At 31.9% G+C, this 15,122-nt stretch overlaps 1 protein-coding gene across 2 annotated transcripts in view; it reads right to left on the reverse strand.

The window, feature by feature from the left end:
* Positions 1-1,915: 1,915 nt before the first annotated feature.
* Positions 1,916-15,122, reverse strand: part of LOC142332857 (uncharacterized) — a 94,148-nt gene continuing 80,941 nt past the window's right edge. For both annotated transcript variants that reach the window (XM_075379528.1, XM_075379529.1), the window contains exons 11-14: positions 14,685-14,809; positions 10,686-10,788; positions 8,856-9,127; positions 1,916-2,388 (exon numbers count right to left, since the gene is read on the reverse strand). In XM_075379528.1, coding sequence (XP_075235643.1) covers positions 2,265-2,388; positions 8,856-9,127; positions 10,686-10,788; positions 14,685-14,809 — 624 coding nt within the window. In that variant the 3' untranslated portion in view covers positions 1,916-2,264. The remainder of the gene's footprint in view (positions 2,389-8,855; positions 9,128-10,685; positions 10,789-14,684; positions 14,810-15,122) is intronic.

Genomic DNA, 15,122 nt, shown 5'->3' on the forward strand with positions numbered 1-15,122 from the left:
TTTTACATAGTAATGTTTGATGTGTAATTTTAATTAACTGAGCTGTGCTTCTTCATTGTTTTTTCTTGATAGGAAATGTGTTGTATTATAGCTGTGTGGTATTACAATCTGATCTTGTACTGGTCCCTCATCCTACAGCCCCTAGGCGTTAAACTTAGTGGGCGTTATTATAAAACTGGCCCACGGTTAGACTTTCCATAAAAATGTAATTTAAACAATGATATTATGTGTTTCTAATAATCTACAAATTTCTTGTATTATAAAAACAAATTTGTATTTTCTTACTCAATTCAAATAATGAAATTTATTGAATTGTTTGTGTAAAAATAAAAATATAATTCTATTTTATTTTGCAAAACTACCCTTAAAACAATATAGTAACATTAAAAAAAAAAAAAAAAAATAAATAAACAATTTTAAATTATTCTTTAAAGCAAACCACTTCACATAAAAATCAATTTCACTATGTTTAAAAATATCCAGGGCCATTCCTGAGTGATATGGTGGAGCATCTATAATTTTCATTTTAAAAGTTCTGAATGTGAAGCTTATTCATTCAAGCTTCCCATTTTTCATATTCAATGACATTTATATCATATCTAAAAAAATAAATAAACAAAGTACAGAGTAATTTTTTAGTCCTGTTACCCAATTGTTAATGTCTGGTAATTTTTTTCTAAGAAAGGAAAATTTTGTTTTGTGACACGAAGTTGGAAATGCTACTCAGCCGGTATAGATACGGCAGTGCGAGTTGATTTTCCTTGAGCTATGTAAACTTTTGTGCCGTTTCCGGTCGTGTTACGAACAGAATGTCTTTTACCATAGAACAACGAGTTTTGATTCTTGAACAATATTTTGGTACGAAATCGTATGCGAGTGTAAAAGAATCATTTAAAATTAAATTTGTTGGTGTTCCTCCGCCAGAAAAAATTTCAATTTCTAGGCTAGCAAACCGATTTTTTAAGACAGGTAGTGTTTGCGACAGAAAACGTAGTGGTCGAACCGACTCGCTTGACAGATGACGCTCAATTCTCCACGGAAAAGTTTATGAAAACTTTCCATGCAAGTCGGTTTGTCATATTCGAGTATTCGAAAGCCGCTAAAAAATTGAAATTGTATCTGTATCGTGTACGATTAGTCCAAGAGCTTCAGCCTCCAGATTTAAACAAGCGATTGCAATATTGCCGTTGGTTTAGGTCTGTCATAAATGATAATGGAATCGAATTTTTATACACACTAGCGATGAAGCTTGGATTACACTCGCGTATGATTTCGTAGTAAAATATTGTTCAACAATGAAAACTCGTTGTTCTATGGTAAAATATATTCTGTTCGTAACACGACCGGAAACGGCACAAAAAATTACACAGCTCAAGGAGAATCAACTCACACTGCTGTATCTATACCGGTTGAGTAGCGCTACCAACTTCATGTCACAAAATAAAATTTCCCTTTCCTATAAAAAAATTACCAGCCTTAACAATTCGGTAACAGGACTAAAAAAGCATCCTGTACAACAGTAAACGGGCATTTTCCTTCATTAGTTATTTGGATATTTTTATAAATATGGAACTTGATATTTTTCATCAAAATGTGGCCGGTAAATAATAAGTATTAATGATGAAAATTATGATAGGAAAATTTTATCAAATCTTTTATTTCAAAAGAAAATTAATTAGACGCAAAGTTTTTGAATCAAGGAGGAGTAAAATAGAAAATTACAAATAAATAATTTGATAAAGAAAAATCAGTTAGATAATATATCCAACCCGCAAAACTTATAAGTGCTAATAAAAATCATCACCATCAAATCTAGTTATACTGATAATTTAGAGAAGGAAACTGATTTTTTTTCTATATGGAGGGGGAATTTGATTTTATATCGATATCAATATACCAAACAATAAAAGTCATATTAATAAATAAAAGAAAAAAGTTTATTAATATAAAATGTATTAGGTCAAGTCAAGTATATTAAGAACAGTTCAACTTTAAATCAAAACTGAAAATACAAGATCATTCTAATAAAGAAAATACTTACTTATAATTAGAAATAATAATTAAAATAATACATGGGACTTAATACTTAACGCAAAAATTATTTCACAATAAAAAAAAAAGATTCTAATTATATTAATTAATGTTATTATCATTTTTTATTATAATAATTAATATTATTATTAATATAATACACAAAGCGATGACTAAATCAATTCAATTAATTCAATTATTTCCGTAGCATATATCTTTGTTAGCGATACTTGTCACTTCTTTCGTTTAGTTTTTCTACGATGTCTTGACATATTATTTTCAGCAGAATTCTGATTCATATTACTTGCATTAGAGTGTGAATATAAATTATTTAAAAATTCTTCTAGATCAGGTTCGCTGTAAAAAAAAAAAATTATTTTAAATAATTGTACTGAGGTGAAGATGTAGTATATTGTAATCTACAGTACACATATCAGCTATATTTAGGGATTAAATAGATGCGTATTTATATTTTGTTATTTTCGTTTAATGCTAATATCATTAAAATTATAAATTTTTTTGATATGCTTATTGTGTAATAAATACATCCTACTGTAAATTTTTTCCTTATATTATATTTGCAGTCAATTCTTTTTCTCTTGGAAGCAAATGTGTTTTCTTCTTGTCTGTATGTTTTCTAATGGATAATGTCTGTTCAAAAAATAACCGAACCGTTTCTGAAAAAAAAATTATTGAATATTTACAGTAATATACAGGCAATATAAGCAACTAACTGGCTCAAACTGCAGTTATTTCAGTGTAAACTTTAATACTGCTGTTGCATCACTATTGATTGTACATGTTATTACTCTCATTTATTGCTAGTTGTAAGCTATTCACGCTTCAGTGCAGTGTTTAGTTTAATTGTTTGCATTGGCGCGTTTCAAAAATAGGTTATTCAAATGAAGAAATGGTTATTCACGCTTCAGTGCAGTGTTTAGTTTAATTGTTTGCATTTGTGTGTTTCTAAAATAGGTTATTCGAATGAAGAAATGGTTCCTATAACGGAAGCTTTTGTGACTTCTGAATCTTTTCAAAAAATGCGTCAAATATTTGTGTGCCAGTATCCCAGCAAAGAGTAGCATAGATGATTCAGATAAAAAATCTGATGTGGACACTACTGACTTCCTTGTATGCCTATTAAATTACATATACACATTTTTTTAAAATTAAAAGTACATATAATTTTATTTCGTTAATAACTCTATTTTTATCATAAAATTTTTTTTACAATCACAGGTTTATCTATCTTATATATATATATATGAATGTTTGTTTATTTGTCCCTTATGCATTCCTATACCATTCATCCAACTGTGATAAAACTTTGATGAGTTGTGCGCTCGCACACAAAGGTTTCTGAATTAGTTTGGACCTGCTAGGTGGCGCTGGGGGTCGAGATATTTTGAAAAATTATATTTATGATCTGATTCGTCTCATATTCAGATTATGCATTACTTACATGGAAAGAAATACCTCTGCAAAAAAAAATGCATCCGCTACATGGTGCTGGGGTTGAGATATTTGGAAAAATTTTATTTATGGTCAGATTTGGCTCCTATTCAGTTTATCTATTAGTTACATGAAAAGAAATGTTTTTACAAAAAATGGATCTGCAAGGTGGGGCTGGGGGTCAAGATATTTCAGAAGACTGTATTTATTTGATTTGGCTCATATTCAGAATATATATTAATTACATGAAAAGAAATATTTTTGTGAGAAAGGGAATGGGTGAAGATTGGAAAAAGGAAAGGTTAAATTTTGTGATGTTCCGTAATGTTCAGTTTTATGTTTTATCAAACTTTCATTTGTGTTCATTTAGTATATATATATATATATATATATACACAAGGGTAAGTCAATTATTATCCGCAATTTAGTTATATTTTTGTTTATGTTGGTAGTACTGTCGTGTTGCATAGATAACGCATGCGTGGTTTAAGTGTTGTTATGTATGTGCAGGTTTGATGCTGCTAGGTTAGTTCCATTATCACTGCCCTGCCGTTAACCGTGGCTGGTCTGCTTTCTGTTTGCACCAAAGAAGAGCGATGTTCAGCGATCCGTTTTTTGTGGTCGGAAAGTGTATCTGGGGCTGAAATTGATCAAAGACTTTTGGTACAGTATGGCAACAGAGTGTCTACGAATGGATTGAAAAATTTTAAAAATGGTCACCCAAGCACGACACACGACGAAGGAGCCAGACGACCGTCTACCGCCACAAATGAGGAAAACATTGAGCGTGCATGTGACATGGTTTACTTACACGGAAGAGTACTATTGATGATGTGGCACATCATCTGCAAATTACTAACGATCTGTCTACGAAATCATCCACAACAGACTTGGGTTTCAGAAAGTCTGTGCAAGATGGGTCCCAAAACAACTTGCACAGTTGCATAAACAAACGCGCTTGGACATCTGCCAAAAACATTTGGATTGTTATGGTAATGAACAGGACATCTTCTTAGACAGAATCATCACTGGTGATGAAACATGAATACATCATTATGAGCCGGAGAGTAAATGGCAGAGTATGGAATGGAAACATGCAAATTTGCCCTGCAAAAAAAAGTTCAAGACCCAACCGTCCGCAAAACTGATGCTTACGATTTTTTGGGACTCACAAGGCCCAGAAATGAAACATTATAAGGAAAGGGGCACGACAATTAACAGTGCGTGTTACAGTGAGATGCTTACTACCAAGCTGAAGCCTGCAATTCGAAGAAAACGCTGAGAACTGCTGTCGAAAGGTGTTGTGTTGTTACACGACAATGCCTGTCCACATACTGCTGCCCACACTGCTGAAACGCTTCAGAAACTGAACTTTGAAGTACTGGCTCATCCTCTGTATAGTCCTGATCTTGCCCCTTCTGACTAACTTGTTTGGTAGTCAAATGCCACTCAAAAAGGCATTACGGGGCTGTTGATTTACCTCGGACGAAACTGTGAAAGAAGCGGTTCATTCCTGGCTCACAGCTCAACCAAAAACCTTCTTTTATGAGAGCATTGGGAAGCTTGTGCAACGATGGATCAAGTGCATTGAAGTGCAAGGGGACTATGTTGAAAAATGATGTATATGTAAGTTTCCTATTTGTATTGCAATAAAATGTATAACTATATTGCGGATAATAATTGACTTACCCTTATATATATATATATATATATATATATATATATATATATATATACACACTCAATAGCAAAGCATTACCAGGTTAGCTAGTTATTAATAAATCAATAAATTTAAATTGAAAAAAAGTTAAAAAGAGAAAAGGAGACGAAGTGTGATTTAAACTGATGTGCCTTCCCCTTATATGATCCAAATATTTCATTAATTAAAATTTCATTTGGCTATAACTCTGGAACCAATGAAAATAAGTACCACCCGTTTAAAAGCTCTCAATGAGAGCTTATTACTGCAGTTAAGAAAAAGTACAAATCCTAATTTTTTGGATGTTTGGTCAAGTTGATTGCAATCAAAAGTGGAGATGCACAACTAGATGTTATAACAGTCCTAAATCCAAAATTTCAACATCCTACGACTAATCATTTTTGAGTTATGCGAGATACGTATATACGTATGTACTTGTAGATGTCATGACGAAACTAGTCAAAATGGCTATTTCCATTGAAATCTGAAAACCAACATTTTTCGTGAGCACAATACTTCCTTTAATTTGTATAAGGAAGTAAAAAATGGCATACGATGAGAGTCAGTTTATAAACTCAAAACAAAATCAGCAACCCTCCAATAGGATTCAAGAGGCCACAGCCAATATACAAAGAACTTCTGCTGGTCCAAAAAAATATTTGAAACCATATCGTGTAACAACTCAAGAGAATAGAACCTAACATCCTTATTATTGGGAAGGGCTCCTCAAAAAACATTGTCGATAGGTAGATAGATCTGATGCTTTATTTCACATTAGTTGAGATATGTTAATTTGCACGACACTAGTTATTGGATGACTAAAAATCATCACCAGATGTTTGAGCAACCATTTCATGATAAAAACATCAGTGCATGGTATGCTTTCTGATAATCGCATAGCTGCGAGAATATGTTTCGACTGAACCGTCAAAACAGAAGTGTACCATACAATTTTAGAAGAATTTTACACAACAGATCGTAAAAAAAAATAAGGCTTCTCTTAAAAAGATGGAGCAATTGTTACACAATAAACGATCTGCGATTTGAAAACTTTGTGTTCAAATTGCAAATTAGTGACTGTTACAGAAGAATGCAAACGATGACAGTCTTTGTGTCCCCATTTTGTTGGGTTATTTGAAGGACTGAATTCCTTCAAATAATATAAAATCATTTCCCCATGCTATTGGTAAACTGAAGATAAACATTCAACAAGATTACAACTTCAGTGCCAATAGCATTTTGGATCATTTGATTTTCAATTTGATCACTAGAGCATAGAAGTGCATTGCTGCGCTGAATGCTCACTTTGAACATATTTTTTTAAAGGTAAACTGTAACTTTTTTGTAAAGGTAAACCGTTTCATTTCTGATACGTAACAATTTTTCAAATGTTAAAAGTCTGTTAAAGACCATCAAATGTTAAAAAGTCTGTGTTAAATGTAAAAGTCTGGTTTGGTATTAACTGCTGATCAGTACAATCGTTCACCCTGTTCATTATATACAATTTTCACAACATTTACACTGTTAGAAGACACACTGGGATGCTCTTTTAAATAACTTTAGGGGGTTCTGCAAATTTTCTTTTATGTACTCTATTCTCAAAACTTTGTCTTTTTAATGTCAACTTTAATTCTGAAAATAAAAGAAAGCTATTAGGGGCTAGATTGGATGAGTACAGAAGGTGAAGGATGACACTGAATGAATTTTTTATACAAGACTTGCAAATTAACAGCAATGCATGGACTGCACATTGTTTCTGGTGAATGAAAACGATGTGTCATGCCAAAGTTTAGATCTCGTCTTCCTCACATTCTGGCAGAGATGTTTGAAGATTTCTAAGTAATAGAGACAGTTGATTATAAATCCTGGGTAGATACTCATAGCGAATAATAACTTTAATGCCAAAAATGACGGTCCACATCGTCTTTTGGTTCGACTGAGTTCTGCATTTCTTTTCTTGGTCCAAACAATACCTATTTCAAATGAATATTATAAAAATCTAATCATTGTAGACACATATGGGTGATGGGAGGATTCTTCAGTAGTTCCTTTGCTACACAATGATGTCAGTCACAAGTCTCAATATCTCTTATCCAGAGAAAAAAAGTTTGGATATTTTTAAATGAAGTTCGCACATGTTTTAATAAATAAAATAAACGATTTATAACATGTAAATTAAAAGTACACTTAAAACATTCACAGCAGTTTTTTTTATTTTAATTTTAAATAAATTAAGATGCTGTGCAGTTACTTATTAAATTGGCAGGATGACTGAAAATAACTAGATTTAAAATGTAGTTAAACAAAAAATCTCAGTTGGACAAGAATATGTGTCCAAGATGTACTCGATACAGAAAAACCGTAAAATGCACTGTAAGAACTTTGCTTATAAGTAATTTGTTTATAAGACCGTTGTTTGGCCTACTATATGTATAAATCTTGTCAATATATATATAATAGGAAAATTCACATAGAATAAGAAATGATTCATTCTACGTACATTTTTTATTTTAATTTTAAAAAAATACTGTCAATGTATACAAAAAATATGTCATTTTAAAAATACAGGATAAAAAAAATTGGTTACATCGGGAGAAATTTTGTCATTAATGCATATTTTCACCATCCCCCCCCCCTCAATTACAGTGATAACTTTGAGAACTAATGCAACCGATGCTGTTTCTTAAAATGCACTATAAGACATTAGTGGCATATGAGTGAATGGTCATCATCCACTTACTTATCATAATCAATGTTTCTTTACTTTAGTGTTAAATGGATAATAGCGGTATTAATATAGATTGTTTCAGGAAATGTGTCGTACTTACAGTAATATTTCTTTCATCAAAATTATGAAAAAAGCTTTAAATAAACATACATTTGGAAATACTTTGTTTTTGAGTAATGGCTAGTTAAATAAAGATTTCTTATCTAAACATCAAATAATGTTACACTAAAACTCTATGGACTCATATTAGTGGTCTTGGATGCCGCTTACATTAAAAACAGGTCTCAAAACTATCTATAGTAAATGCCTAGAAAATTGTTTAAAAATCCCCCAAAAAATGGAGTTTTTCTTTTAACTCATCATTTTTAAAAATTTTGTGCAGGATATTCAGAATTTTTTGTCTTTGGTTTACAATAAAAATATTTTAAAATTTTCTGAATTTTATTAATTTAAATTACTTAAGTTTTCTCATAATTAAATTCTCTAAAAATTTTTGTTTGGTTACTGGTAATTTAACAAATTAAATTTACGGCAAACCTAAAAATGTTTTTTGTTGTAAAAATCTAACCGAACACGATTTTTACTACAGAGATCAATTTTCTCAGAAATTGGAGGAGATATAATTCTTTGGTCCATTTTTTCAATATTTCAAGTGCACATAAAAACACTAATTTTGCTCAATACTTTTTCTATAGTTTTAATATGACCTTTAAAGTAGAAAAAATCTTTTGTTAATCATAACTCAAAAACAAACCGTAACCAGACCTATTTAACCTCTTTTCTCAATATTTCGATGAGAGGAATACGCCTATAGAATACGACAGAAACTTCCTGAAGTACTCAATAGATGTGGTCATCGACCAACAAAAGAACATACGTTACATTTAATTTAAAAAAAATCTTGAATGACTTAAAACAATTAGCAAATTAAAATTAATTATTGACCTCTGTCTTTGCTGATTTTGCTGCGACTGCTGTTGATGCTGTGGTTCATGCTGCTGATATTGCTGTTGCTGCTGCTGTTGTTGCTGCTGCTGCTGCTGTTGTTGCTTTCCTAATACTATCCTATATTGAACAGCATGACTGTTAGCTTTTAAATGTTGTAAATTTTCAGCTTGACAGGAAGCCCATTCAGTTATATTATAAATCTGACCTTCCATACATGCATAGTAATGCCATACAAATCCCATTATCCAACTCTCTGCCCATATGTCACCCTAAAAAATAAAAGAGAGAGACAGAGAGAGTTTGATGAATAATTCAAGAAAAGTTATATTAAAATAATTAACCCTCGAACTGGCAATTAGAATAACCTTAGGTTATATATTATAGTAAAATGTTCATTAAATATTTTTAACCCTTTAATAACAACTGACACTCTTGGAAGGACCTTCAGCTTCAGGAAATGGTAGTGATAATAGAGAAATGCATTATGGATGTATTACATAATCAAAAATTTATATTAAAGAATATAAATTTAAAATTAGATATAAAAAAATTAGATAATTCCCAATACCTACCATATATGTACCTGCTACGATGAGTAATAGTGCAAGTTTGAGTAACCAACTCCTAATGGAGTACTGGGTTAATGAACAGATTTTTTTCTTTAGGACTGATGGAAATTTAATATACCAGTTAGATGGGCAGATTGTAATGCTCTCAAAAAACTTCCACTGAGCGTTTCTTCCAGACATAGAGCAAGAGTACATACTACTGCATGCCCGAGAAGTCCCTGTATCCTTCCTTACAATTAACCGTGTCGCTACTGTTTTGAAATCGCACAGTTATTGATTCTAAGAAATAATGTCTTAACTGCTGTTGGTAATCCTGCCCTCAAACTTTACACAGCGCACTCGCTTGCACTCTTGTTCAGTTCCAAAGCCATGAATTTGATTTGAAGGATGCGTTAACAGTGTCGAGGAGCAGTTGGTTGCATGAATGACGATATACAGAACAAACAGTGCCACAAATAATGAATGCATTACTTTAACAAGGACCTCCTTGTAAAGTGATAATGTATATTTGGAGAAACACGCATTTACTTATGGCAGTGTTAAAGGCAAGCTGTTTAGTGAACAAAAGAAGATGCATATGCAACATGTGTCGCCATTGCTGATTTGATTAAGGAATTTCAAATTAAACCTATTCTACTGTGGTCAACGATGCATGATCACATTAAAAACGATTTCAATAAGTAACACTTTTTGTTGAGTTTTATGAATGAATTATTGGTTGGAGATTACGAAACATTTGTTATGTTTTATTACCACAATTTCCAAATGTAATATCTCACGTAGGAGTTATATTTTGATGAATGTGCAATTTATTGCAATTTTGAACCAGGAATGTGATTTTCTGGGCTAGAGTCCTCATTTTGTGCATGAATCCGAAAAAAATAAACAATTCACCACACGTCATGATATGGATTAGGATGACATCACAACACTTGTTTGGACCATATTTCTTTTTTTGAAAAATATATGAAGGACCGTATTTTTTTTTGAAGAGTACATGAAGAGTATTTTGAAATGTTGGAAAGATGCTTAATTTCTTGACGTCAAGAAAAGGGTATCATGAAATATGTCTGGATACAGCAATATAGGAAACCAGCTTATTTTGAACTTTGATGCAGGATTTTCTACATGAAAAATTTCTAGGCTGCTGAATCACCAATGGTTTCATTACGAACTGATACGGGGATAAACTAATTTAAATTCATCTAAAAACAACTAATATACAGCATTTAAAATAACAAATTTAGTTAAAACATACCTCCCTAGCAGAATGACGAATTTTACACTGAGCACAGAATCTAGCAGCATAACATGGCCTCTGTACTGGTACCCTACGATGTCTTTTACCACAATTAGTGCATCTGTAATAGAAATACATATATATATTCATTTTAAGTTAAAAACTTATAAAAAAGTTTAAAATAATACAATCGATTACAAAATAACCTTACGGATTTCTGTGCTCTTGATATTTTCAGATGTTAAATTAAACCGTACAAAAATCATGAAAATAAGTTCTTTGGCTATTGGCAATTTAAAAAAGTAAATTTACAAGTTTAACCTAAAAATTGTGCTTTTAACTTCAATTTTTTTGAAATTTCTGGAGATAGAGTTCTGGACCTGTATTTATAGAATACTGCAAACAAAAAAATCACTAACTTGACTCAATAATTTATGCTTGCAGAGGTTTAGTTCAGAATTATTTGATATTTAGAGCAGAGATCTGGGAGAATTACCAAACCTATAAAACATGTTTCAAAAGGAAGGGTTGACAGGTCATTAAAAAAAAATCAAAGATCAGTTCAACACTTGTTTTCAAGTTATTCTTGAACTATTGAGATCAAACCCACTTTTTTACTTTACTTTAGCTCTAGAGCTATGACATAAGAAGAAAGTATGGTTTCATGACCCAAAAAAAATAGTAATAATTGGGGTATAGTGTTTATACCTACATAAGTTGGACTGTTTGAAGCGTAATAACTTTTGACTTTTGAGATAAAATGATTCTGATGAAATTTTGTACGGAGACTCGTGTATATATGGGGTTATATGTGGTAAAATTTTGTGGTCAATATTTTTACAGGGTGGAGTAGCCAGTTTTTAGGGTCAATTTTCTCTTAATCCACCGGGTTGGTCTAATGATGAATGCATCTTTGCAAATCAGCTGATTTTGAAGTCCAGAGTTTCAACGTTAAAATCCTAATAAAGACTTGATTAAGGATTTGATTACTAGATCATGGATACCGGTGTTTTTTGGTGGTTGGGTTTCAATTAAACACACTTTTCGGAAATGGTTGACCTGAGACTGTACAAGACTATACTTCACTTACACTCACACATATCATCCTCTGAAATAATATCTGACAGTGATTCCCAGAGGCTAAACAGGAAAAAAAATTCAATTTTCTTAAAATTTTACAAACAATCCCACTTCATATTAAGCTCAGTACATGCAAGCATATCTTCATTTTTTTAAATTTTGCCCTAAAATTCTCCCATTTCCAAAAATAAAAAAGTAACAATTTTATTTTATTTATTGCATATTTTTTAAACAATTTTTTTTTTACCTAAAAACAATATTTTGTGGGAAATACTATTGGTGGGGGCGGCAATCAAAGTTCAAAACATAATTTTTATAATTTTTGTTTTATTTAAACTATTAATATTATTAAAAGTTTGAATGATAAATTTTTAATAATAAGATTACAATAAAATTTCATCATAATTAACCCCCATCACCAATAATGAAATCTTAATAACTTTTTATTGGTTGTACACATTTTTCAGTGGAATTTTTTTTTAGTTTCTTACATTTGACAAAGTAAACAGAAAAATCAAAAACATTTCTTTTAAGTTGATTTTGGAGGTGGAGTACAGAATAAAATATAGATTTTTAAATTCTTTTACACTTTTTTAAATTTATTTATTCATGCAATTATTATAATTTTACAATAAAATTTCATCAAATATTACCCCACAACCCCAAAAAAAATCTTAAGTAATTTTTTCACATATCAATATTTTTCCACTATATAAAAATAAATAAACAATTCGAGGAAAATACAGGGTGATTCAAAGAAAAGGGAAATTTTGAAAGTTGTGTTGGTAGCCGTGGGCGATTGGTACCACTCGATAAGTGGCGCCAGCCTCTCTAACCTAACCTGCCATTTAGTTGTCATGGATCCTAGAAGTGGTGCGGAGTGTGTATTTGCTATCAAAGCGTTTTATAAAAACAATGACAGTGTGGAGGGAGCGCGTAGAGAATTTCGCTGTCACTTTAAACAGGGATGGCACGACCGTGTTCCTTCAGCGCAAGCAATTAAAACATGGATATCTAATTTGAGGAAACCGGTTCGGCAATGAAAAAGAAACCTCCAGGCCATGAGCGAACCGTCCGTACACCACAGAATGTTCAAGCTTTACAAGATGCTGTCACACGAAGTCCACATCGGTCAATCTGTCGTCTCTCAGCATTTTTACAGTCGCATAGTTCAAGTGTTCGAAGAATGTTAGCGAAGGACTTGCAATTCCATCCGTACAAGTTGCAGATCGTCCAGGAACTGAAACCGAACAATGCAGTTGTGCGAGCACAATTTTGTAATGTAATGCTTCAGAAGATAAACGATAACGAAAAGTTTGCTCACGAACTTTGGACGTCAAACGAAGCGCATTTCCACCTGTGGAATTGTTAACGAGCAAAATTTCAGATACTGGGCACAAGAAAATCCTACGCAGCTACACCAGCATCCGTTGCACAGCCAGAAAGTGACCGTGTGGTGTGCTATGTCATCTTACGGTGTTATAGGCCCTTATTTTTTTGAGGATGACAACGGTCTTGCGATTTCAGTGATGTCGGTTCGTTACGTAGCCGTGCTTGAAACCTTTGTTGTGGAACAACAAAAGAGATTTCCACCGATTCTTAACACAGCCTGGTTTCAACAAGATGGAGCAACGTCACATACTGCACGAATATCGATGACAGCTGTACGCCGATTGTTTGGACAACGGGTCATTTCACGAAACGGTGACATTAGATGGCCTCCCAGATCACCTGATTTCTCAGCTTGCGATTACTTTTTGCGGGGTCACCTTAAAAGCAAAGTGTTCCACAGTAGGCCTGCTACGACGGAAGAACTGAAGGCAAAGATTCGAGAAGCAATTGCGGAAATTCCAGTAGAGATGTTACATCAAACCGTAAACAATTTAACAAAGAGACTTTGTGAGTGTTTTTACATATAAGAGGAGGTCACCTGCAAGATGCCATCTTTAAAAAATAAACTAAAATGTATGTATCCTAAAATGGCAACATTTGTACAATTACCTGAAATAAAATTCATTTTCTAAAAATAATTTTTCATTAACGTTATTTAATTTTTTTAATTTCTCGTTTCTTTGAATCACCTGTATTAAAACTTTGTTGTCAGCTTTTTTTTTGGGTAAAGGAATGTATGTTAATCACTATAAGCCATGTCTGGTTTATAAGGGCAACAATCAAAAACTCCCATCTATATTGATGAATTTTCTCAACAGTGTGTGGATGTGTGTTATTACAACAAAAAAATACTCAAGAAAGTATCCCCACATTACTGGATCTGAATACATGCCTCAAGTGTTTCACAGTACACCTCTACTATGATTGTTGTTCCCAGTTTCATGAAGTATCCAGCAGAACACTGTTTTTTAGTTCACAAAAAAAAAACAACTGCTGTGATCTTCTGAGTTAATTGAATTTGCTTGAATTTTTTTGCACCTTGAACTATTATGTTTCCAAATAGCATAACATGTCTTGCATGTTAAGAAATTTACACAAAAAGATGATGTTATTGCTAAAACATCTACCTATTTTGAAGACTTTATAAATCGTAGTTAATTTTAAAGGAAATAATATTGATAAAGAGATGAGATTTTTTCGAAAATATTTGTTTTCTTCATTTTTGCACGCTTAACAAATCTTGCATTGAGTATTGTTTGCAAAGTATCTAACATAATACTTAATGTTCAATTTTTTATTAAAAAAAATTGAAAACACTAACATTCATAATATAAACTAATTTAGATTTTCAAAATTAGTGTTTTTATTTTTCCACAACTCCTTCCTCCACTTTTTATTGGGTCTAGTGATCAGGACCGATTGAAATCGGTTATCTTGCATTAACCGATAAATAAAATAATTTACAAAAATAAAAGCTATTCATTTGTTTCGATTTTAACTTAAAATGAAATAATTATACAACTGATGGATGAATTGAATAATTACCTGATAGTATTGGCAGTATATTCCATTTTTTGATGTAACTGTGTTAAAAGATCGTTCAATTCAGTCCAAGCATGTTCCATCTGGTGAGTTTCAGCCACACAGTGATCATACCTACTTCTTCTTTCCTAATATAAGAGAAAATTTTATAATCAGTCGGTATATTTAAGATGGTATGAATGAATTCACAAGCAGTAAACATATTTTGAACGATTTCAAACATCTATCGGGCCAATTTTCATGAAATAAAGATAGTTTTGCTTAGTAAAATTTTATTAACTTTACCGTGAAATTATCTTTAATTATTCTCAAATTTGACAAAAGTTTGAGCCTGATTCATGTAAGACATATTAAAAATATTGAAATTTAAAAAAGTAAATCCATACCCTTTTAAAATGAACAGTGAATCACTTTTTTTTTGTCTTCAGTCATTTGACTGGT

The sequence above is a fragment of the Lycorma delicatula genome, chromosome 12 (assembly GCF_047948215.1).
Source record: "Lycorma delicatula isolate Av1 chromosome 12, ASM4794821v1, whole genome shotgun sequence".
NCBI classification, from domain to species: Eukaryota; Metazoa; Arthropoda; class Insecta; order Hemiptera; family Fulgoridae; genus Lycorma; species Lycorma delicatula.